The following is a 25,839-nucleotide window of genomic DNA, read 5'->3' as shown; positions in this document are numbered from 1 at the left end:
AGCTGTCAAGATGCTTACATAGCTTTTTAGATGCGACTTCCTCCTTGAATACAGTGCTTATTGAAGAGAGCATGGATGTAGGCATAGACTGTTCCTTATGTAGACATTTTCTCTTTGGGTTTTCCATTTCAAACTCTCCCACTAAGGGCTGGATACCCTCCCACTAAGGTTACTTATAATTCCTCATTTAATCTGCATATCAGCGTGTATCACAACTCCTAAAGGATTATTGGCCACCTCAGCCTATTTTTAGAAATCCTGATTTCCTTCGGGTTATAGCTAAGCCAAACTGTCTTTGTCCAGAGAATAAACAGAACATGTTAACAACTGTCCAGATCCTCAAACATAAACAAATCATTAATCCATTGTGTAAGAAACGTTCCTTTCAACCAGGGAGGTTGGATTGAAACCACGATATGTAATCTTTGGTATTTGGAAGCCGATAAGTCATAACGGTGTATCAATAAAGATAACAACACTTTCTGTGAGTATACAAGAGAATAACACATGCAGTTCATTGCCCTTTCTGGACCTGGGCTAGATACAGCGGTAACCAACCCCTCCTGCAGGGGGTGAATGCAGCTAAGCTTGCCTTTGAGGGGTGCTGTGACTAGTCATTTTGGGATTCACACAAATAAGGAAATATGTACCCTTGGCATTTTCCCAGACGGGATCCATCTACTGTGTTGCTTGTTTATATCTTGCCATCTTTGGGCTGAGGACTTTCTGTGTGCCTAGCACGTAGCGGTACCATGCTCTGTAGAAAACGCTGAACCCCACTACACCACATGCTTAAAGTGTCAGTCATTAAAAGACCCGCTTGACTAATTTGATACCATGTTGAACTTGAATTAAAAAAGACATAAATGAGGTCTTCTCCTGCGGTCTTTAGTCTTCTCTTGTCACACGGAGTACAGGTATTAGATTTACATTTGTTGGGGGGAGTACAGCTGAAGGTTACACAGGGCAGGTTGCATTTTTAGCATGCTCAACAGTAAACTCTGAACACCGCCCTCATTGTGGGCTGTGGGTTGCTTGTGTTTTCTAGTTAGCTGAAACATGCAGCAATGAAACATGTCAGTTGACGGCCTTTGGGGGAATGTCCTGAATTGATACAATACAGAAAGAACAGACCTAAGTCTGCAGTAAAGCGTGAAGCATGACTCAGGCGGAGCTTTGTGCACCTCTGACCTGGATCTTCTAGAAAGGCTTGTCTATACCGTGTCTTTCCTACTGATGCTATTAACTAGACCTCAGCTGTCCCCTGATGAGTAGTACTGTTTGGTTATGGGTCTTGCCCATCTGTTATAGCATGGACAGTGCAAATGTGTTAATTGTAGAATTGTTTAGGCTGGAAGGGACCTTTGAACATCATCTGGTCCTCTCCTCACCCACGCTGCCCTTTTCCTCACTCAGTGCAGGCTATACTCTGAAGTTGTACGGGGCTGCCGAGAGCCTGTACGGCCGAGCTGTGAAGCCCAGACCAGGCAGAGCATTCGCGTGTGGTCTCACCAGTGCTGAGCGGAGGGGAGCTGTCACCTCCCCCAGCCTGCTGTCGGTGCTCCTGCGGCCCAGTGTGTGTACGCACCCCTGACTTGCATCACCTTTGTTTTAAAATTCATTTTCTATGCAGACACCATGTTTTGATTCCCATGAATTGGGAAACTGGAACAACGCTGTCGTTTGGGATTTGAAAACATTTTGCATTGAATGTTAAAACAAGAGACGTTCAAAAACTTTAATTTTGGATTAATACTTCCCTGGTTCTCGTAGGGAATACTGTATCAGTGTCTTCAGGAAATAGATACTTCCATGCGCAAGCAGCCCTATTAATTGCAAAGGGATTCACTGTCATATAATGTCATGCATGATCTGAGTGACAATACGCTTTCTGGTCTTTACTGTGTCCAGGTCTATGAATTGCTTCTCCATTAGTAACGAATATTTTTGTATACAATAGCTGTGGGTGAGTATCAGTTTTTGTATCTAACGGTGAAAGTTCAGAGGGAGTTATTTTTCTGTGCTTCAAAACTGCAAAAAATTAAGTTGAGAGAAACTGTTCTCAAAAGTGTGGTAAAACCTTCCTTGTGTAAAGCACCTTTATGGTTTTGTCACCATGGTAATGATTAAAAATAGTGCTGATACAGGAGTGGGGTTTATATAGAATTTAAATGATGACATTAAAGAAATTTATAGCCTTAAATCTCGGTAAATCATGCCTTAAAACTATGAGATTGGGAAAAAATCACATTGGTTGTGGTTAAAAAGGCCCATGTCTGTCATTTGTATTTAATCACCTGATTTATGATCTGAGAGGGGAAGCTTTGATACCCTGTGACAATTCAATAGCCCTGTGCTGTACTGCATGGTGAAAATATTATTCAAAGACCTCAGCAGTTCTTTGGAGTGGTGGTTCCTGGACTTCAGACCCTGCCTTGGGTGCTTACACAGCACGTGCAAGTGTAATTGTCCTAGCTGTTTCTTTACTTTCTTTAGCTGAAAACCTGAGGTATTTTCACAGAACATAGAAGTTCCCATTTTCTGTTATTTTCAGGTGAAACAATAAATAATTATCATACAGTTAGGCCAAGGATGGCTTTTTTTCTTCATATTTTTTCCTTTTCCTTTTGTGTTTGTATATGAGTCAATAATACGTTGGTGGGAGCCTAAGCTGTGGAATTAAGTTTTGCCTTTTGAAACCTGAGGGCTTTGAAAGCATTGTGGGCTTTGACAACACACGAGTTTTGGAGGAGCAAGTTTCTTGCTTTGATGGATAAAAGGCAGGCAGGCGACAGGTTTTTGGTTGGTGGTTTTACTCTTCCTGTGGAATGCATGGGTACCAGTTGTGGGAGAAAATGAACCGGTTTTTAGGATAGCCAGAGCCTCTGCCGAGGAGGACTCTGAGCATCCTGATGGAGTTTCAGACTGGACTTAAGACTCCGTAGGGAACACATGCAGGGTCCAAGTGGTGTGTTAATGGATTTGTGTTGCCAAGAAGAGAAGCTGGTACCAGTTAAAACTTTCTGGTGAACATAGTGGGACTAAAAATATATATTGCCTTTTTTCAGTTCCTGATGCCCCCTCTCATTTGGTTGATGTGTGCTGCCAAGATTTGTTCTTCTTTTGTATTTGAAAGGTGACATGAAGTGCGGCGGTGTCTGCCTGTGTGAGGCTGTGTAGTGACATCCCCTTGCTCTTTATGTGGTGATTGATAATACTGCCAAGTCTATAGTCCAAACAACCTCATTGCAAATTCAGGAGCTACATCATGGAAATCTCATCATACTTACAGAATTCTATTTCCATAATGTTTATTTTTTGTAGTTAAGCATTCTCCTCTACAATTTTTTTTTTTTTTTTTTTTTTTTGCTTAAGACATCCTCATGCGCACGTGAAGTCCATTGACTCCCTCATTTTCCCCATGTGAGTTTGGCAGTCTGAAGCTATCTGTTATCAGGAGTCACTTGAAAAATCTTGGCCTTGTTTTCTGTTTCTGAGATGTCATTTTGCTAGAGGTAACTTGTGCTGTCACAGCAGAAAGGCATTGATCTCACTTTGGGAAGTGGAAATTAATAGATGAAAAACAGACAAGATGTTGACAGAACTGGATCTAGACAGAAAGTTTTTTCTTTTATTTTTTTTATGAATCATTTGTGATGTTTTAAGAACTGGAGCAGGTAGAGTGGTTAGGTTTTTTACTGCTTTTCATTAGGAAAATACCTTACTCTTTCTGGGGGCCATTGGAGCGGGTTATTCCCATAAGCTACATCTGCAGCGGCAGCTGATCACTGTCTGTGCTGTGCCTTGGCTTAACATGAATCAGTTTAGATCTGGGAGCTGTGTGTCTGTGTCAGCACAGCACTTTGTCCAACCAAAAGAGGCTCTCGGCAACACGCTGAGATGCCAGCCTGGATCCGAGCTGCTGCTCTGAGCTGCTCTGCACTCATCCAGCCGTACGCACGCATGGTTTGTATACCCGTAGCTACCTCCTGCATTGCCAAAACAGGCTTTTTTAAGGAGACAGAACTCAAGCCAATTAATGGCCTAGTGGTGAAATCTGAGTAGAAACTAGATAGTTATTTTATATCTTGCTTTAGCTAAGTCAGGACCAGCTCTAAATTTTCCCCTCTAGACTTGGATGCTATCCTATTCAAACTAATATTAGGTCTGAAGATAGAGGGGTGTCAAAAACAGCTGAATAAACAGGTCAGCTTGTTATTGTGTACTTAGGTCTCGGCTCTGAAGAGGAGAAAATATAATTGCTGGAGTATGTTGCTTCTGAGGAATGCTGAGCTGCTGGCCAAGAGGGATCCTCGGTTTTTGTCCTGGTGAATTGCTCCTCCGCGTTATTCCAGGGCTGACCTTATGACTAATTCTTTGCAATTCAGAACTTCCAGGTCATGGTGACCACTAGTTTAACCAAATTACAACTTCTCCTCTATAGCTGTCGTAATATAGAGCTGCACCAAAACTAGTCTCTCCTTCAAATTCCTAGCTGCAGAAAAAACTGTTTTTAGGAGATCTCTTATGAAGACAGGACAAGACTCTCTTTCCCAGGAGTGTAATTATCCTCCTTGCTCGATGCATGGGGTGTGAAAGCCTGACTCTGGGAGTTGACGCATGCTAAGTGCCTTGTTAAGCTGCTGTCTTGGGGCCCAATTCTGCTTTATGGATGTTACAAGGACTCTCCATGTCAGAAGACCTACATGAGCCTGAAGGAGCAAAGGGGATGTAGGTGTTGTTTTAAATGTCTCTTTCCTTTCTTGCACAGCTTTGTTGTTAGGTTTATTTCTTCCAATATAAGTAGTGTGTTGAGTGCATCGTAGTATACATAATGTGTTAGAGTAAAACGGCTGCTGATATCCACAAAACCCCCTGAAACGGTGTGTTGCCAGTGTCACAGCCTGCATCATCTGCCCTAGCTCTTGCTAGAAGTCACATGTTGAGCTTGTCTGTCACACCTCTTTGTCTTTTTTCCCAGAACAGTGATTGTTTCAAAATTAGAAAAAAGTATCAGAAAACAATGCTAGTAAAAGTATGCCCTTCATTCCCCTGTCCCTGTCTTCACTTAGAAGCCATTGCATCACAGCTATTTACCATAGCCCAGTCTCCAGTGCTCTTTACTGTAGTATTTAAGATGAGAATACTAGATTAGGCTGTGTGACCAGAGGCAAGATCCATCAAAGACAACAGGGTTGTTGTGAGTGACTTACCTGCGTCAGACCATTTCTGAACACCAGGCGGGCAGTGGTTTTGGTAGCACCCCAGCGATCTCTCATCCTCTGTGATGAAGCTGGCCTTGGGGTCAGGATCAGAAAACTGAACGCTGGTGAGACTTCATTCAGTCTTGTGTGTCACACAGCCTTTGTACAAAGGAGAAAGAAAACAAGCAAATTGCAGAGATTCAGTGGCATTTTGGTAGGCTAAAGAGTTGCAGGAGGTTTGGGGTTTTGTGCTGATGTGGCGCGATAAAATGCGATATAAAAACATGGAACAAAGTGATGGGACTGATTCAGATGCAAATGCTGCTCTGAGATCTGGCATCTCCCTGTGAGAAACTGGAAAATTCAGAGCTCCAAAGCCCAGCGATCTGAAGACAGAAATACCCTGCTTTTCTGAAGTCCCTTTTAAGATGCTTGCAAGCATCACATCAGTATCCAGTGTCTGTGCTCTCTCTAACGCTCTGCAGCAACTTTCTGACACAAACATGTTCCTCGAGCCGTGCACATGTCTCCTGCTGACGACATTGATGATGCAGGTGCACAAGAGAGAGAAGCCAATTTCAAAGCCATTTATGGTCTTGAAGTGCTAGAAACTCAGCAAAATAATACATTTGCCAAGGAGGAGAAAGTGAAACAGGTGGGTAAACATCCATTTGGAGGGTTTTGCTGACTGGTGAGAGGGGAGGGGGGGCAGGAAAAGCCGAGGGTGCCCGCTGCTAGCAATGGAGAGTAATAGGGAAAAGGGATGACGTGGCATTTTAATCCAGTTTGCATATCTGTGAAGAAATAATTCCTTCGTGTGCTACTCAGTGCTGCCTAAGCTTTCTGGCATTTCCCAGAAAATGGAAGGGGGATGGATTATCTTTCAGAGATTATCTTTTGTTATCTTTTGCTTAATCCCAATTGGAGGTGGTTTCTCAGGTGGCAAGTTCTTCCGATCAGAGTTCTTACGTGCCTGAAATTACTGGCATATGTTTTGCAGCCTTTCAGATGAGGTGGCATCCTGTTTTCCTGGTGATGACCAGCTTCTCGTGCCGGAGTGGAAACTGAAGGTTGTAGTGTCAGAGCTGGGGGGGTTCCGCACAGCAGGTACGCTGCCTGGCTATTCTCCACGGTGGCCTTGCGCACAGCTTTTTCTTTGGCAGACCTGGTCAAAGTGCAGTGACGATAAGATTGTGCATGTTCTTTTTTTTCCTACACACTATCTGTTCTCTGCAGTGGCGAAGTCGTGTATTCCCACCGCAGGCTGAGAGCTGGTGGATGACAAGGGCTAGGCTCCACAGACACAGGCATCATGTGGGGAATATAAAGTGCCTGAATGTAAAGGTATTAGGAATCTGGATCAGTTCAGCTTGGTGTCAGAGGCATTCTGTAATGCAGTCAGTAATGGTAGGTCTCTGCACGGAGAAGCACGCAGCAAGGACCGCACATAGGTGGCAGTTAATGTCACAGTGCTTTGTGTCTTCTGCTTTCTGTATGATGCACGCTAAATGCCACAGTCATACAGTGTCTGCTATAGTTTATTTATTTAATACTACTCCCCCCTCCCTGCCCATAACTGCAGTGCAGTTAGTCCACTGAAGGTTTTGGACAGTGTGGAGTGTATATGGTACACATATTCCTGTTTTTCATCTAGTAGTCTGCTCTTTTTTTTTTTTTTTTTCTTTAAATGGAACATGATTTTGCTGACTCCAGCTCATACTGCATAATCTCAAATACAGGAGCACGTCAGACTTGAACCCCTCTGGAAACTGTGGGTTGTGCCAGAACACCGAGATCACGATGTCCAGACAGTGTCCGTGTTGAACATTTGCTGTTCTGGAGAAAAGGGCCAAAAATGCTGCAGCAGGCAGCAGTGAGGTCCTGCAAGAGGAGGAGGTAGTTATGCCTAAACATGTTTGAAACCTTCCCTCTGATGATGAGTCAGAGGCTGTTAAAGTGCTGTAGATCAAGCAGGGTGTCTGGCTCCTGCCCTAATTGTGTGGGTCCAGCAACCTCTATGTGATGGTTTTTCTCACTCATTCTGCATAAGAGTTTAAAGCAACTCAGGAGGGTTTGTAAACCGTGTCCCCGTCCCCCCCCCCAAGCCTGCAGTTAGGGCAGATCTTTCCTGTACTTTTGGGACAACTGCGTTGTTCAACTGTGTTGAGGTTGTTGACGTTTTTCCTGCTGCCCAATATCGGGAAGAAAAGGTATTTTGTGACTTTCGCTTAAAAAAAACCAGAACAAAACACCCAAGTGCCCATGGACAACATATTTTAAAATATTTATTCTTCTGGGGAGATGTTACGTGGGATTTGCAACCCAAGATCGCAGCTGTGTCTCTACCAATGCTTTTTGCGAGTAGGGAGTGGCTTGTGCTTCTGCTAGAAACGTAACTGCAGTCATAGTGAAATTCCGCATAGCCAAAGCAACATTAAAAACAAACCCCAGCTTGGCTCCGACACGAAAAATACGGAACAGCAGTTGCTGTGTGCAGGATGAAAGCTGATGTTTTGCCAACCTGAAGTGTAAAGCTGGTGCTGGAACTGTGGCCTGAAGAATGGGAGTGTTTGCCAAAAGGAAATGGAAGCAGGGATGGAGGGTTTCAGGGAATGCATCAAAGTCGGCCGTGCCAAAAAATGTCTCCCCTGTGGACAGGTCTGATTACGAGAGTAACCGCATTAGCCCATGCAAAGTGCAGCTGGAGCCACAGTTGGCCTTTTGCGTTCTCTAGCTGGGGAAATGGCATCTCGAATGCACGGCGAAGGGAGAGCTGGGTTTGGATCGGCCAGCTGTGCTCCTACATCTTTGTGACTGAAGGGCTGTGTGCAGGGATTTGAGAGAAAGGCAAGACACTAAGCAAAAACAAAGCCCAGTTTCTCTGCTTGGTAGTGGGAAGGTCTACCAAAGACAACTTCTCCCCTCCCTCCTTAGGGGGCTAGGAGGAAGGGACCATTTTTGAGTTGCTTTCAGTTTTTGGAGCCACACATACTCTATTTGCATGCAGGTTTGTCTTCAGTGGGGCCCGTAAATTTAAATCTGCTTGCCCAGTGTTTTTGAGTTTGTTTTTTTTTTTTTTTTTTCCCCCTTGGATAAAATATCCTTCCCTTATTGTCCTCTTATCCCCCCGTGTTGCTGAAGGATATCTGCAGTAGTCTTGTGCACATTGGAGAGCAGAAGCCCAGAAGGATGGTCAGCCAGGTGACAGCTGTGGCAAAGGAGGCAGAGATACGTGTATGTAGATATGTAATATGCCTCGGGAGCAAGGTCCTCATGGCATTAATGTTGCAGCTGCCCAGTGTTGTGCTGGGAGGTGAGTGAGGAGGCTGCCCTGTGAGCCCCCTGGTCCCACTTCCACTTTGCACTTCTCTTGACCCAAACAGAAATGTGTTTCGTCCTTATTTCGTCCTTTTAAAATTCTGTTTATTTCAGCATTCTTTTACTTTGCAGTGGTACTGTCCCAGTGGTATCTGATCAAAGGACAAACTGCGCCAGTGGGAAGTATTTGTGCGGTTGTTCCAGGTTGTGCGTTAGTAACAGCAGAACCCACGTCACCGCTGCTGAACCTATTGAACTCTGTCAGCTTTGAAACGGCCTGATCTGAGTGTTTGGGGGTTCTTGCCTGGGTCAGCTGAGGTCTGGAGCAAGATGGTAGACACCGGTGGGGGGAAAAAAATAGGTGAACGAATGTAGACTGAAAAAAGGGGTGGGGGAAGATGTTGTGATGAGGAAGCAGAGCAACAGGTTATCGACATTCAACTTGCTTGCCATGGCCTCAGTGCATGTTGGTGGTGCTTTTACTTAGGGGTGCCCTGATCTAGCAATTGGCCTGGAGGCCTGAGGATTGGAAGACCTCAGTTCTGCTCGGGTCCTAACTTGTCATGTGACCTCAAGGAAGTCACTTTGGTTTTCTTGCTGTTTTTCCTTCTTGCCTGTAATCATCAAGACGGTGAGCTGCTCAGGGCAGAGACTGTCGCTTGATATATTTACTGAGGGCATAGATTCATGGGTGCCAATCTCAGTGCAATGAACAATGGCGATTTCGTCCGGGTCATTTTTATATGAATTGGCAAAAAATGAAGTGTTACGTAGACCTTAACTCAGTGAGAACCAGGAAGTGTCTAGCTTATAACATTTCCCTCCAGTTCTTTGGCCTGTGGCAAGTGAGCCTCAACCAAGGCAATGTCATTCAGAGAGGCAATCGAAGCAGGCAAGTTGATGCACTTCTTCATTTAGCACTGGGTAGAATGAAAAGTGCAGAAAATACCTTGACCTGAAAACATGTTAGAGTGCAAAAGTTTGCTGCTGCTGTTTTGCAGCTATTTTAGAGAGCAGCACATTAGCCTTTTTGTGCAAAACCTTCAGAAGGTCGCGAAGAGTTTGATGACTGTAGCATGAGCAGTCTGAAGGCCCTGATTTGGAAGAGTATCTATAATCTCGCCCCAGCCCTTTGCCTGGAATAGGACTTTTTATAGACTTATTTTTTTCAGGTAAGTTGCTTTTTTTTCCTTCATATTGGTAAATGTTGCAAGTGGGGACTTAGTTCAGAAGGCTTTCAGTGGATCCACCTAATGATTTAAGCCCATCTCTGGCTATTGGGGAAACTTCTGTTAGCAACAAGTTGTTATTTTTCAGAATACCATGAAGTAAGTGATGCCTGCTAATGTTAAAAGCAGAATATAGATCTAGCTGAGTTCTGAGGATGCCATGTTTTCATGGAGGTAACAAGTTAATAGACAAAATGCCAGTAGGTGGTGCTCAAGAATACATGGTACAGCTCCTGGGCTTTGTCGGACAAGCCAACAAGAGTGCTGAACGTCGCAAGCAACTCTTCCTTTTTCTTGTTACCCAGTGTTTTAACAAAACGTTCTGCTGAGGTGGAGAAAACCATTCTGGTGTCTGCTCTCTGTGGGTTTTTTTTCCCCCTCTGTGCATTTGCATCTAGCAAGAGGCACCCCCGTTTTACACAAGTGCCGTCAACATTAAACTGTAACACTAGCTTGGCTCAGCCATGCCCGCAATGAGCTGGGGAGGACCTCTGTGCGGGAGGTTGACCTTTTCCCTTTTGCTGGAACTGCCCTCGTTGCTCAGCAAGAAATAAACAATTGCTGGCACACGCAACCCTCAAACTCAGTGTATGTTCCTGCAGTAGCTCTAGCTTCTCCAGTAAAGAAGCGAATAGTTGCGTGTTGTTGCGTGGTAAGGGGCTGAAAAGCAGAGCGCTAGAATTTGGCAGGCTGTTCTGGGTTAGAGTTGGCAATGAATTTTTTCAATGTGATGAAGATGGTGTTTGCTGATGGGCAGACAGGTTCCCAAGAGTACAGAATGTTTCCTGGCCGCCAGGAGCAAAGCAGGGATGAAATTTGGTCATCAAGAAGGTGAACTTCGTCTTGCCCTTTTTGGATCAGGTGCACTGGCTGCTTTAAGATGTTTCTAACATGAGAGGTCTTGCTAAGGCTGAAAAAGGCAGTTGTTCCATGCCTTCAGATTTCATCCATTGTTCTTAGATGTCAACTACATCAGTATTGTCATTCTTGTCCAAGGAAGTGGTGTATAAGCAAGGGCTGCAGGATGAGATCATTATGGGATACAAAAACATATGATGTTACTTAAAAAAGCTGAAGTTTCCCAGACTCTCCCGAACTTTCTGTTCACAGCAGTATTCAGGAGCTTTTGAGCATGGACGGCAACATTCACTGCTTACAGGTGGGGTGTTTTTTCACATTTGCTTGCTTACTAACACTGGAAAAGTAATTTTTCACATGTGGACTTCAATTCCTCCTCCTCTAAAATAGGACTGAGACTTAGGTCTTTGGGTTTCTGCAAGACTTAATTAATTAGAGTGATTTGAGAATGAAGGATGCCCTGTCAGTGTCACTTACTCCCCGTGCTGATGGCTACTTATTAAATTCAGTGGTTATGCTTTTAAAGTCAGCATAGCAAGATTTTGGAATGACACTAGCTGTGTTCTGGCTGGTCAGTAACTAGGAGGATCAAATTCCAAGTTGGCACGTGTTATTTTCACTCGCATAAATTGTACCAGGAGCTGCTGCTTTTAGTGAAATCCCAGTGAAACTGGATTTCCCACCCCCGTATTTTTCTTGTACGTGCTATTAATGATGAATGTGGTGTGAGTATTTTCAGAAACCGAAGGCATCTTTTACACCTATATCCAGGGGGAACGAACTCATCACACACATTGACATGCCTGTTTGCCAGTATGGGTCTTCACCAGGCAGCTTTGCTTTTAAGCTTGTGAGTGATTGTTTCTCCTTGCTCCGGAGTCAGCGCAGGTAGAATAGAGCAGATGGCTCGGTGTTGGCTAAGTGCTTGCTGATACACAGCAAATTGCTTCTGTAACCGACTGATAGGTTTCAAGCTTTAATTGAGGCTTTCAGCAAGGCGCTCAACAGTGAAAAGCATTCTGCTGAGAAAAACAGCAGCGTAACCATGGGCAAAGGTTCAGGATAGCAGAGTTCAACCCTCTTGGGGATGGCTCCTCTAGTTATTTATTTATTTTCTGCTGCTTTCCCACCATCATTCAAGACTTCTGTAATGTCGCCTGCAGATTACGGCTCACTCTATCAGTGCAGCACAACCCTTTGTGCTGACATGTGAAGCAGGGACTGATAAGTTTGGATTTTCTGTTTGCGGGCGGGCTCAGCGTGTCTGCAGAGGTAGCTGTCCCCGATGCTCCCTTTGAGTCACTGTCTGCCTGGTCCGAGCAGCAGCTTTTGGAGGTCTCCCTCGCGCAGCAGGGAGTACAGCTCCTGCTGTCTTTTCTCTTATGTACGTCAGCATCGTCAGAATTTTATTTTTTAACGGTCATCTCTAAAAGGCAAAGGAAACCTCCCTTGCTTCTGCCTCCCCCCAGGAGAGAGTGGATTTGACAGCGGAAGAAAGATATTCGTGGTAGGGTTGTCTGAGCAGCGTCCTGTTGGGCAAGAGGGTTTCCTTCAGCAGCTGTCCCTTAGGCTGAAGGAGCTCTTTCCGAAATCACGTCCTAGCTTGCCCAAGTAAGGGGCAGCCCACAGCAGGCAGGGATGCAATAACCCCGTGGTCTGGCTTTCGTGCTCCCCCACCCCTCCTTACTTTCTATCCGACTTTGAATTCTGCTTTGAATTTGATTTCTTCATAGTACAGGACCAAGGAATAAATTTCAGCATGGAAAATGTATCTGCTGAGCTAGATTTGTTTAGTGTCCTCAATTAGTCAGAAAGGAGTTGCTTCAAGTTACAAAGCTGGCTGGTTGGCTTTGAAGTTTAGATTTTATTTGGTGCTGGAGTGGGTCTAACAAAAAGACCCTAAAAAAAAAAAAAAAGGCACTACATGAATAAGAGAAACTAAACTCCATGATTCAAGTTTCTCAGAGTCAAGAAATCTGTGATGATGGTAGAAGTAGTGCTGGTATCTTAAAACACTGGTGGACCCTCTCTGCCCCAAGGAGCTCAGAAGTACAAAGATTTTTGCTCACTTTGGAAATCTGAAACACGTTTGATAGTGTCCGCAGCATGTGTTTTTATGTTTCTTTAGCTTTTCAGTGGCTTAAAATACACTAAAAGTGTCAACTACTGCCAGCGTGCTTTTGTACTTCCATGAATTTAATTAAAAAGATAATTGGATTGCTTTATCAGCCTTTACATGTTAGCCCGGTGCCACCCTCTTCTCCCCCCCTCTAACAACGTTGACAAACGCAAGGCATCTGAAAGCTGTATTTTTCTATATTGTTCTCTTCTCCCGTGTTTCAGATAGGGCACAGAAGTGACTATTTCTGTTGAGCATTAGATCTGCTGCCGTGTTGGGAAGGAAGTGGCTGATAAGCAGAGAGACGGCCTGTTCAGATGGTTCCCGCAGGGGCTGTCCTGTGCCAGCGGAGGGGGAAATGCCGCGTAGCGGCAAAGCTCCAAAACAAAACAAAATAAAGCACACCGACCCTTTGCAAAGTCCTTTGCCTTTATTACACTGATGATGTATAGCGCAAAACGTGCAGCTGAATCTGCAAGCTGCGTGACATGGGCACTTCTTGTGATTTCCCTGAAAATGCTGCCAAGGGATGCAAGATCCATTTTTAGTGCAAAGCACTGATGTTTTCATGTAAACAGAGAAGTGCCCAGCCTGTGTCCTTTAATAAACCTGAGGATGTATCCAGACTTCTTGACATCCCTTTGACCAGGGGACCAGATTCGCACAGAGAGAGGAGCGGAAGGGCATGTGAACTAAACAAAATGCTGCGGTCCTGGTGGTTGCTCTCCGCCAGCCAGCGGAGCTCCTTCCTGGCCGGCTCTGTGGCCGTGCAGTGCCTCTGGTGCTGCCTCCAGCCCTGCCTGCTTTGGCAAGCCTCTCCTCATTCTACTGCGCGCTTCGTGTCCTCGTCAGGAGTGGCGTTTTAACGCTCGTCATCATTTCCTTGAACTTCTAGAGTTTCATCAAGCTACCCCTGGGAATTTGGGAGGGTGGGTTTTCTTTAAAGAATACTATTTATAATACAAAGCAGCTTCTGTTCCAGTCATTTGTGGCAACATGGCTGACGAGGAGGTAAGAGTTGTCTTTTGCTTATCTAGCTGGTCTGTGGATGGGGCAGTTGGTGAAGTAGCTTGGGCACGGCCAGAAGAAATGCAGGGGCATGCAGAGGAGTGGGGCAGATGGGGGTAGGCAGTCAGGAATGTCTTTCTTGAGAGTGGAAATGCTGTTGTGTGGAAGACTTTACAAGTGAGTTTCTGGTACAACTGGAGGGTGACAGGATGACTTTGCAGGATCCTTCAAGACCAAAAAAAAAGCCTATGCGTCTACTGGAATTTTTCACTTTGATGAAATTTATTTTAATTCATTCTGAATGTGAATTCACCAATTAGCAATGTAGAATGAAATATCTGTAGAATGGTGTTTTGATGGCTCTCTCCCCCTTTCTTAATGACTAACTCCCTTTAAAAAGGACGTACAGCTTTGGAAGCAGTGCAATAGCAGGTATCTGTTATTAGCCTGGGAAATAAGGTGTTTGCAAAAGGAGATGATGGAAACAAAGATGCTTTGGAGTTTACAAAATTATTCTCAAATAAAAAAAGGGAGTCACAGTTTTTCATTGCTTCCACAGAAGAAATTGGTTTAGACATACAAGGTTTTCTTTTCCATTTACACATTTTAAGTAGAGCTTTTCATCAGACAGAAAAGGCAAAACTCAAAATACAAAGCAGATCACTTGACAGTTGCATGTAGGAAGCAGATATCCAGGCAATTTATTCAAGAGGTTTATGGTCGTGTCAGTGTGACCCTTTCATTTTTCTTGCAGAAAAAGATTTACAAGTACAAGAAGGTGCTCAGTAACCCCAGCCGCTGGGAGGTGGTGTTGAAGGAGATCAGGACGCTGGTGGACATGGCGCTGACGTCTCCGCTTCAGGATGACTCTATTCACCAAGCACCACTGGAGATTGTCTCAAAACTGCTCTCAGAGGTATGACCTCGGCAGTGCTCCTGCAAGACACTGTCACATTTAGACAAGAGGCAAACAGTTAAAAGTCTTTGGGTGGGTTTTATTTTAACTTGGGCTGTCAAAATTCTGTCTTTGAGTCTGCTCGTGACTTCTGCTGACTTGAGTGGAATTTGTACTTGCTGGGGAGAATTTGACCTGTGTTGGGTAGATTTCTAGAAACAAAACAAAACACACTTCTCGTGAGGCTTTTTGTTGTTGTTGTTGGTTATTTATGGCAAATTTATTAGGGGTCTGATTCATGTCTTATTTCAAGTCAGTGATAAAACGCCCCTTGACTTCTCTTCCATTGGCTTTGTTTCCATGACCGATAATTCTTGTAGCAATTTGCATATACCAATAAATTCATTGTGCAGCTATTTTATTTTTACCAGTGCTGTCAAAGAAAAGTGTTTTCCTTTTTCAGAGGTATCTGTCCACCTTTTATAGCATCTATTTAAAATAGTTAACTTTTCATGGACAGGGAATATAGTGCCAAGCAGGTTTTTCATGTCTTAGTTCTGATGTGCAAAGATTTGTGATAAGCAAAAAAGTTGCTAGCTGTTTTTCTTGCAGTAAGCAAAGGTCTAGCAACTCACAACTTTGTAACCTCTGAATGGATCATAGGATCATGGAGTGGTTTGAGTTGGAAGGGACCTTAAAGATCATCTAGTTCCAACCCCACTGCCATGGGCAGGGACCTCCCACCAGACCAGGTTGTTCAAAGCCCCATCCAGCCTGGCCTTGAATACCTCCACAGATAGGGCATAGACAGCTTCTCAGGGCAGGCTGTTTCAGTGTCTCACCACTCTCAGAGTACAGAATTTCTTCCTAATATTTAATCTGAATCTACCTGCTTTCAGTTTAAAACCATTACCCCTCGTCCTATTGCTACACCCCATGATAAAGAGTCCCTCCTCATCTTTCCTGTAGGCCCCCTTTAAGACCTGGAAAGCTGCTATTAAGTCTCCCTGGAGCCTTCTCTTCTCCAGGCTGTCTGTCAGTCTGTCTTCATAGGAGATGTGCTTCGTCCCTCTGATCATCTTTGTGGCCCTCCTCTGAACTCGCTCCAACAGGTCCATGTCCTTCTTAAGTTGGGAGCACCAGAGCTGGACACAGTACTCCAGGTGGGGTCTCACAAGAGCAGGGCAGAGGAGCAGAATCACCTCCCTTGACCTGCTGTCCCCGCTGCTTTTGATGCAGCAGAGGCTGGCTTTCCGGGCTGCGAGTCCATGTTTCTGGGTCATGTTTAGCTTCTCATCAACCAACACCCCCATGTCCCTCTCCTCAGGTCTCCTCTCAATCCATTCTCTGCCCAGCCTGTATTTGTGCGTGGGATTGCCCCGACCCACATGCCACGTGCAGGACCTTGCACTTGCCCAGGTCCACTTCTCAAGCCTCTCCAGGTCCCTCTGGACGGCATCCCTTCCCTCCAGCGTATTGACTGCTCCACACAGCTTGGTGTCATCAGCAAACTTGCTAAGGGTGCACTCAATCCCACTGTCCATGTCGCTGACAAAGATGTTAAACAGCATTGGTCCCAGTACTGACCCCTGAGGAACACCACGCGCCACTGGTTTCCACTTGGACATCGAGCCATTGAGTGCAACCATCCAGGCAATTCCTTATCCACTGAGCGTGCCATCCGTCAAATCCATGTCTGTCCGCTGTCGTGCAGGACAGTGTCAAATGCTTTGCCCAAGTCCAGGTAGATGATGTCAGTTGCTCTTCCCTTGTCCACCAACACTGTAACCCCATCATAGAAGACCACCAAATTTGTCAGACGCGATTTGCCTTTAGTAAAGCCCTGTTGGCTGTCACTGATCACCTCCTTGTTTTCCATGTGCCTTAGCACAGTTACCAGGCACACAGGTGAGACTGACTGGCCTGTAGTTCCCCGGGTCTTCCTTTTTTCCTTTTTAAAAATGGGGGTTATGTTTCCCCTTTTCTAGTTGATGGGAACTTCACCGGACTGCCATGACTTCTCAAATATGATGGATAGTGGCTTGGCAACTTCATCCACCAGTTCCCTCAGGACCCACGGATGTATCTCATCAGGTCCCATGGATTTGTGCACCTTCAGATGGTCTCAGACCTGATCTTCTCCTACAGCGGGTGGTTCCTCATTCTCCCAGTCCCTGCCTTTGCCTTCTGTGACTTGGGCGGCGTGGCTAGAGCACTTGCTGGTGAAGACCAAGGCAAAAAATTGTTGAGTATCTCAGCCATCTCCATATCCTGGGTAATCAGGTCTGCAGTTTCCTTCTGGAGAGGGTCCACGTTTTCCCTAGTCTTCCTTTTACCACTGGTGTACCTGTAGAAGCTTTTCTTGTTGCCCTTGACATCCCTGGCCAGATTTAACTCTATCTGGGTTTAGCTTTCCTAGCCTGATCCCTGACCGCTCAGAAAACTTGATCATGCTGCTGAGAAAGCCGAAAGCAAATCCTTTTGCATAGGTGGTAGCATAGGTGACTTGCAATAAATTTATTGCCTTTTACTGGTTCCATGTTTGAAGAAGGAATTTCAGGAAAACTGCAGCAGTTAGTTTGCTACCAAAAAACGTTATACAGCACCACAACAATCTTTTTATTAATTTTTGTAGAAACATAAAGCCTGTCTTAAGAAACCATTTTAAAGAAATGTATCACTAGCTTTAATTTTCCAACTGATAGGGACCTACTCTGGCATCCTGGTGTTTGTGTGTTCAGCGTTTATGACTGGGGTGGCTTCAGTCTGAATGTGCTGAGGGAGAAATGGAAGCTTGCACAACCCCTCATAGCAGATAGTCTACCACCTTATTTAAGAGAATGATTTTATTTTGGTGAATTTTATTCTGAAAAGAAGCTATTGCAGTCTTGAGCCTTTCTGCTTCTGTCTGGTGGTAGCTAAGAGGACTGTATGCTGATGTGCCAACTCAGAGTACTCTTTGCTCATTCGTTTCTTCTATTCAACTCTTTCAGAACAACAACTTAACCACTCAAGACCACGAGAGCATTATTGTGGTGAGTATCTTTCTGGCAAAATCTGCATTGTTTGATAACACTTCTGTTAATGCTTGCCTCTGCCCCAGTGAAGTTGGGCAAGTATGAAAGCATTCCCACCAATGCTGGTGAACTTAAGTAGGACCAAACTCATTTGTTCTATTGGTTTTTGGTATGGTTTTGTCATTCCTCTTTTCTTGTTTCACAGATGAGTAACAGTTAAGTTTCCACATCAACTTACCTGAAGCAGTACAGCTTGTTGAGGGTTAATCATCTCCCAAAACGGCTTTCTTACTAGGCTGCACAGTGCAATGTTCATATCTATATATGTACTTTAAATAGTCAAACCCCATCATTTCCAGATGTATCCTATAAAACGCTTAGGCTTAGTTTCCTGAGGGGCTCATGCTGCCATGTACAGAATGTCTCCATTGCTGATGGTATGTGAGCTAGAGATTGTTTTTGTAAGTGTGGGTATGTGTATGTGTCACTGCAGTTTAACCCCCTGCTTACTTGATTTCTAAAACTACCCTCTTCAACTTTTTTCTTTTCTGTCAGTCACCTTTATTTAGACATAGAAGTAAGTGAGTCAAATGGCAGCGCTCTTCTTTGTGCAAGAAAATATAAAATCTCAACAATTTATCAGAGAAGTGGAACTTGGTTCCCCATCACTGTAACTTAATTTCAGTCGCTGGCAATTTGCAGGAGATTTTCCCATTAATCTAATCTAGAACCTCCCCACCGCCTGATCGTATCACATCTCCATGACTCTTTCTGCAAAGTGACAAGGTGGCATGTAGCTGCCAGTAGGTGTGAATTGTGTTTAACTGCTGCTTAAGATACAATTTTAGCTGGAATCAGTCACTGAGATAAGTTTCTGAAGTGGCATTTACTTTTCTTTGAGGTATGCTATAGCGTTCTTTTTACTCTAGTGCCAAGGGTAATTCAGGCCCCCAGTTACAACTGGTTGCTTTGGGGGAAGGATTTTTTAATAAAAGGTGGCCGTGCTGTGAGTGGAGAAGTTGGATGGTGTGGCCTCCAAAGGTCCTTTCAGCCTACGTTATGCATCAGTTCTGGGTGATGGCTTGTTCAGTTAAAGTCCTGCCCTTCTGTAGGTTGTGCCCGAACCGTTGAGGAGATGGCAGTTTCTGGGCATTCAGAGCTTGCTGCCGTTACACAGCTAACCTGTGCTATTCTTAGGAAGTGTTGCTAATACTGTGTGTTTACGTGGTATCTTAAAAGTACACAGTGATTTGCCGTGCAAATGGAACCAGGTTGCCTTCTCTGGGTGGTGCTGGAACAGATCAATACAACTGATCCGTTCCTGGTGAGGAAGGGGAAGCACATGTTGCCATCGCTAGGCAACAAGAGACAGCAACGTTCTGCTTTTAACCGCAGCGCACATAAGGAAAATACAGGGTGCTTTGATGCTGTCACTCTTCCACACTGACCGTACAGACAGAGCCGTGACCCGCTTGACAGTGTCTGTTGTGGTTATTCCCTACATTCAGTAAGGACTGGGCTGAAATAAGAAAGCTCGTTTTTCTTAGGCTGAGAACCATCTGGTTATATCTCTGATGCAGTGGCCCTCTGACAGTTACTGGACAGGTATGAACACTTGGTGGTTTTGCAATACATGGATCCTGTGGTTTGGCAGGTCCAGCAAACACTCCAAAAGATGGATTCAAGGAAGATCTTTAGCTCGGGTGTTGGACGGAGACTGAGGATATTCTAGTCTCACTCAATAGTGTCGCATTCTCAGTCAGTCCACTGTTGCTGGACCACCACCGGAGGAAGAGTGAACAGTTGCAGGAGGATGGCACACGATAATGAACAGAAACATCACAAATGTTATGTGTAACCAAAACAGATCTTTGCAGATACGCTTGGGTTTCATTGTTAAAATTTATACTAATCTTGACCTGTTTGTGTGTCAAAGTGGCTATTGTGAAACACTGTCATAGCAAGCAGACTCGCCAGGGCTGAAATCTTTAAGGAGACAAGAAGGAGAGCAAAAAACAAAGCAGGCTGCCTTAGTAAAACTCCGGATGCCATCCAGATGAAATATCTGGTGTTTAGTTGCTTAATACAAAATGTCCTAGGTGCTGTGTTTAGAGTCTTACGTCTAAATGGGTACTGGGAATCCCTTTAGCTCAAGATTGGAAAAGCCCGAAGGCACCACCACACAGAGAGAATACATTGTTCTAGTACCGTTTTCTAATTTACAAAGGAAATAACAACAACATAAGTTCATTACACCCTCAGTGGCAGGCATGACCTCTAATGTATTTACCGAGCACAAGCACATTGGTTTGCGTAGCAACAAAGAGCGAATGGTTGAACTCAACTTTCACAAAGTTAGATGCTTGATTTTGATGAATAGGGTCCTCCAAGGTAGGAACAGTGCTATGTTGCTTTTAGTGAGTTATTTCTCACAAAAAGAGCTTGAACTCTTTCATAAAGGATTGTGTGTGTGTGTGGTGGTTTTCAGTTTTGTCTTTTAGGGAGATAACTGAAACAGTGAGCCAGGTTCATCCTTGCTGTATTACGTCCTAAAACAATTGGTCTGCTCCTCTTTTCATTTAAACTATTATTAAAATTGTACTCCTTTGCTGAGTTTTATGTATTTACACTGATGTAGTTAAAAGCAAAATTTTCCAGAGGATTCATAGCAGAGTTTGAGCTTATGTGTAAAATAAACACACAGCCCACCTCTAATTTATCAATTGATGCTTTTGTCCTCCTTTCTTAAAAGTGAGCTTTTTTTTTAAAAAAAAATAATTTCCCTGCAAAATCCTTACGCTACTTGTAGTCCTCTAATTATCTTTTTTTCTCTCTGTCTCTTTTTAAAGGCAATTGCACCTTTGCTGGAAAACAACCATCCTCCTCCTGACCTCTGTGAATTCTTCTGCAAGGTATCAGAACAGCTTTACTTTCTAAAATCTCATAGTTGTATGAGAGTGTAGCTGTTTGAGGGAGTGGGGTTTTTTCTTTTAACTCCTTACCTCATGCCCAATTGATTTTAGTTTTTGGTCAACAACCGATGATATTGGAGTAGTTAACAGCACCATTATGATAAATAGATCCATATCCTTAGTACATCAGACTGCAATCCTCTGTGAGAGTTAAAATCTTCAGACTCCCACACCTCAGTCTGGGCACAAGAGATGTCCTACTGTGTGTTCTATTTAGCTAATGCAAAAATCATTGGTGTCACCGTGCTCAGATGAGTTGGTAATATGATGCATAGCTCAGCCTTAATGGTATTAGATCATTGGGTAATGTCAGTGGGAAGATCATAAGGATCATATCTTTTCTTGATATCTTCAGCACAAATCCATGCTTGTGCTGCATTTTGCATCCTTTCCATAAACTTCTGAGTGGTTTGGATTGCAGAGCTTCTTCGTATTGGAGAGTTTGTGCCATTACACTGCCTGTGTCTACGTATCTACGTCCCCAACCCCATCTGTTGGCAAGTTCCAACCAAATTTGACAACAGGGGTAGAAGTCCCAAAAATACTACATTCCAGTGAGTTTTGTGAAAAATAGGCAGGAGGGGAAGGAACTCGTGTAGTTTATGAGCTCCCATGGTAATTTCTATTAAATGCCAGCTAATCCATAGGAGAGAGGAGTGTTACGAGTACCCTAATCCCAGGAAGGTTGAATTTAGCCCTTTGATCTTGGATTGATCTTGGGGTGATCCATGCATGGGATGTGAAGCCAGAGGAGACCTGTCTTCATAATTTGTGCAGCTCACAAAATGACTTGTTGCTCATTACAGCACTGCCGAGAGCGCCCACGGTCCATGGTTGTGATAGAAGTGTTCACACCGGTGGTACAGAGGATTCTCAAACACAACATGGTGAGTGCACACGTTATAGGAACTTGGTCAGTTTGGAGAAGTTTTACTGTGATACCATTCAATAATTAGCAGCTGCTCTATTGTCTGTAATGAACAAAGCACAGTGATATCTAAATCTAACCCCCCCAGACTGTGAATGCTGCTTGTAATCATGTGTTGCTTTATAAATGCAGAACTAATAAGCATTCCGTGGGACTTTCAAAAGTATCTAAGCAAAGCTGTGATTTGAGGAACGTTTCTTTTGGCAGCAGTGCCAGCATATGCAGCTCCAGCTCTCTCCCACCTGGCTCTTGGCTCCTTATTTACTCCCTGCATGCCATCCTTGTGGTTATAATGGTTTAAAATCAATTAAATAACAAAATCAGAATAGGGACTTCGTTGATTTCGAGCTGAGGCCCTCAACATTTTTTCTTTAAGACACCCCCAGCTCTCTGGATTTCTGTTTTTCTTCGGACTCGTGTCCAAGGAGTTCTTACCTCTGTTTCCTGAATTTCCTTATGGTTTTCTGCTATTCTTGTTCCAGGAATCGGGTACTCTGTCATTTTATGATTGTTTTCGTCCAGGCTGCTTTCTCTCTTCTCATTGCCAATCAATTCCTTGCTAGTGACTGAAGTAAATGCTAGGAGACTGCCCTACCGGCTTTGCGATCTCCACTCCATGTACCAGATTTCCCCCCTCTCAGCCCCCCCAGCTGAAGATATTCTTACATGATCCATATTCCTTTCCTAAGAGAGGTCTGTGTGTTTATCAGCCCTCCATCCTTTGTGGCATATTAAGTTTCCTGCTAAGGTTTTTAAGTTACATAAAGAAATTTTATTTCATAATGCTGTGGCAGAGTAAGAAATAAATAAAATAAAATATTTAAGACAGTTGACTTGGCTGTGATCTCAAGGATGGATCTCACACCGCTGTAACTAGACAATCAACTTCTTTTCAGTAACTGATACAATTTTAGAGACCATCCAGTATCCTGCTGTGTATAGCATGAACCTAGTAGAAAACAGTTCATATTTCTTAATTTCAAAACAGTATTATTATTTAACTCCTTGAGTTTACAGAACTAGGTAGAAAGCCCAAGATGGCAAAAAGGTCATATTCCTGGCTCCGTGCCTGCACTCTGCAGACATGTAAACATTTTTGAATATTCTGTAGTGTTCAGTGAAATATTCTGTAAATGTTATTCTTGGATTCTGGACTGATTTTTTTTTTTAAAGCATCCAGAGCTCTCAAAGGGTCTCAAATAAAATCTAAATGCATAGTGTAATGCTTGTATTTGGTTAGCTTCAGAGAATTGGGTATATTTACCATACTTAACATTTGCAGATTGAAAATCAACATGTCTGTACCGCAGTGTGTAGTCAGAGAATTTACGGTGTCATATATTAATTGGAGTGGATTTGGGCACTTTACTGCTCTCCAGGGACTTCTGTACTGAATAGTCTTTTCGAGAGTGTGTGTGTGTGTGTGTGCATGTAAATAAAGTTATCCTTTAGGGGGACTGTTGTTGGCAGTAAACTTCATAACCTTAGGAGGCCCCATGCGATGCAGTGTGCTTCGAGCAGGAGATCCAGCTGTCTGCTCCCACCTTTGCTCCTAATTTGCCCTGTGGTCTTTGATAAGTTCATGACAAGTCTTGTTCCACAGTTTCCCACCTAAAAATGGGGAAAGAGTGCTTCACTTATCTATCATTTTGAAGTCTCCAAAGAACAAGGGTAGCTTTTTGTCCGGCTGATACTACCGGTTGTGTGCAGGACTGGAGGCTATTATGTGCCGAGTTGTTTGGGGAGTGCTCAGCAACCTCTCAGTACCTTTGGATTTCAGCTGTTTGTAGGCTCAGCCCAAATGTTTGAGTATAAGCACTAATGTTTGGGGTTTTTTGGGAACTGTTCTGTACCTGGTACGGTGACAAGGCCTCATATTCTATTTAGAGAGATACTTTATTTTAGAGCGGTCAGCAATGACATCCTCTTTATGATCTCTTGGACTTTAATTTCAGTTAGGACACCTACAGGGGTTGAAAAATTTAATAAACAAATTGCAACTGCAAAGGCTACCTTTCAGGGAGTGCTCATGAAATGAAATGGCACCAAATGACACATGAAGCATACATGGTCTCATGCCTTTGAACCAAGCGTATTTGCACCTGCCAGAAGGAGCTGTTAGAAGTTTAATCATTTTAATTGTAATAGCAACTATGGAATCCCCACAGTCCTTTCGCTGGGAGAAGTTACCAGGTAGCCATTCAGTACTAGCGAAGAGTGACACTTAGACTTGAAGGAGACATTGTATTCACATTTCTGGCAATTTTCTCTAGCTGTAAAACCTATGAGATATATTAATATAAGTTGTGCTATAGAAGTGCCTGAAACCGATACAAATAACAGAAGGTTTCAGTGCTTTGGGAGTGTATCTTCCCTTTTACAGACCACCAGTTTGTTACCACTTGTGGCATTTCTTTAAAATTTCAGTTGCTATTTATTTTTTCAGGATGACTCTCCTTCCACAGCCAGCTGCTTGAGGGATAACTGGGAGGGCTCATTTGTCCTCAGAGGGCCTTGTTCACTGCTTGGAAATCGAGCTTTGTAGTTCTGCAACATCTGTGTAATAAGGTTACACCTGCGTAAATGTGAAGAAATGTGCTGCGCAATAACACTCACCAGACAGCAGCTTTTACTCCTTTCACATCTAAAAATAGCAGGTGATGTGAGGAGATGCAGGATTTCAGTTAGCAGGTGCCTTTCCGACTGCAGGATTTAATGAAAGTGACTGTTGAGCTCACCTGTCAAATTCACATTGTGGCTGGAGTAAAGTCCCTGGAGAAAGAACTGATCTCTGGTTTTGTACTTGATGACTTGCTGATTGCTCGTCGAAAAGATTTTCTCTAAAACCAAAATAGGTATGATGTCAAACATGGAAGTAAAATATATTTTTCAGTTGCATTTCTAAAAAACTGCAGTTATGAGTGGAAGCAAAAATGCAAAACACAATGCATTTCAAAATAAAGGTATAAAGTGAAATGTAGAAAACAAGTGTAAGTGTAGGTAGGATTTTTATTTTTTTTCATTAAACACGTCTTTTGTTTCAAGGTGGGTATGGGGGGAAAAAGAAGAATTGGAAAGCATGTCGTTATTCGTGGGAAGAGCGTTACTTCAGCATGCAGTGATACTGTGCTCTTGAAGCTGTCAGCATAATAACAAAGTGATTTTGGTTGTGTTTGAGTTGATTTCTTTTGAAAACCCATGGTTCCAACGTACATTGCAGGCATGTTTCACCATCTTCACCGAGTCTCTCCTTTTTGGACAGGATTTTGGGAAGTGCCCTCGGTTGCGGCTGTTTACTCAGGAGTATATTCTGGCTTTGAATGAGCTGAATGCCGGAATGGAGGTGGTGAAGAAGTTTATTCATAGGTTAGTTGTGTTTAATTTATGGCATATTTCCAGTCCTGTGTACATGCTTTGCTGTGTTACCTCTCCCAGCCCTGCTCATCTCTTTACTGCCTGTTAAGAGTAGCTGGTGCTTTTTGTTACTGGCAAACAGCAAATAAATCAGAAGAGTCCATGAGGCAATGCTGCAGAAGTCTCCATCTGCCTTTTTTAAAAAAACACCTAATTCTCAAATGTGGCTGGGGTTTTCTGGCTAGTTATGCACTAGAAGCAAATGGACTGTGCTGTGCGTCTGTTCTTTTTATACATTTAGATTCAGAGCCTCTACAGAGAGATTTCCATTAACTTTAGACCACATTATGCTCAGTCATGCATGAGATTTGGGGGGGGCGGTAGAGATACCACAGCAAATAAACTGACGATGCAGCTTAGTCTTATTCATAATTAAGGCCATTGGGTAGGGATTGACAGGGTTACAGTAGCTCTGTGTTATGGCCCTTCTGAAGATTCCCCCAAGGCTGTCTGTCCAGTTCTGGCACCCTGTTCTGTCTGACTGTTTTTGCCCACAGAAATCTTCCTCACAATGATGTCATCTTGGTGTTTGTTTTTCAGCATGCATGGTCCAACTGGACAATGCCCCCATCCCAGGGTCCTGCCAAATCTTGTAGCTGTCTGCTTAGCAGCCATTTATTCGTGTTACGAGGAATTTATCAACAGGTCAGTATGAATTCCCAGCCGACTCCATGTTACTCACTTCCATACTCATGGCCTCTGTAGGCAAGATGGGTGTGAGCATGGGTGTGGGTACGTGAGAGCATGTCTTCATTCGCACTCTGCTCATTGCTAGTGTTACACGTGGGAGTTCAGGTCAATCACATGCATGTTTTTGTAGATATGTGATTCTTATTTGTTACACTCTGTGTGCCTGAAAACCTGAAAGATGCCGAAC

The 25,839-nt window shown here is 43.7% G+C and overlaps 1 protein-coding gene across 1 annotated transcript in view; it reads left to right on the top strand.

The window, feature by feature from the left end:
• Positions 1-25,839, top strand: part of CMIP (c-Maf inducing protein) — a 139,155-nt gene that overhangs the window by 86,577 nt on the left and 26,739 nt on the right. Inside the window, exons 4-9 of the mRNA XM_074582841.1 lie at positions 14,491-14,652; positions 17,625-17,666; positions 20,498-20,560; positions 21,427-21,507; positions 24,811-24,914; positions 25,503-25,607. Of these exons, the coding sequence (XP_074438942.1) occupies positions 14,491-14,652; positions 17,625-17,666; positions 20,498-20,560; positions 21,427-21,507; positions 24,811-24,914; positions 25,503-25,607 (557 nt within the window). The remainder of the gene's footprint in view (positions 1-14,490; positions 14,653-17,624; positions 17,667-20,497; positions 20,561-21,426; positions 21,508-24,810; positions 24,915-25,502; positions 25,608-25,839) is intronic.

This window comes from Larus michahellis, chromosome 4 (assembly GCF_964199755.1).
Source record: "Larus michahellis chromosome 4, bLarMic1.1, whole genome shotgun sequence".
Taxonomy (NCBI): Eukaryota; Metazoa; Chordata; class Aves; order Charadriiformes; family Laridae; genus Larus; species Larus michahellis.
This window is presented reverse-complemented; position numbering and strand designations above follow the sequence as displayed.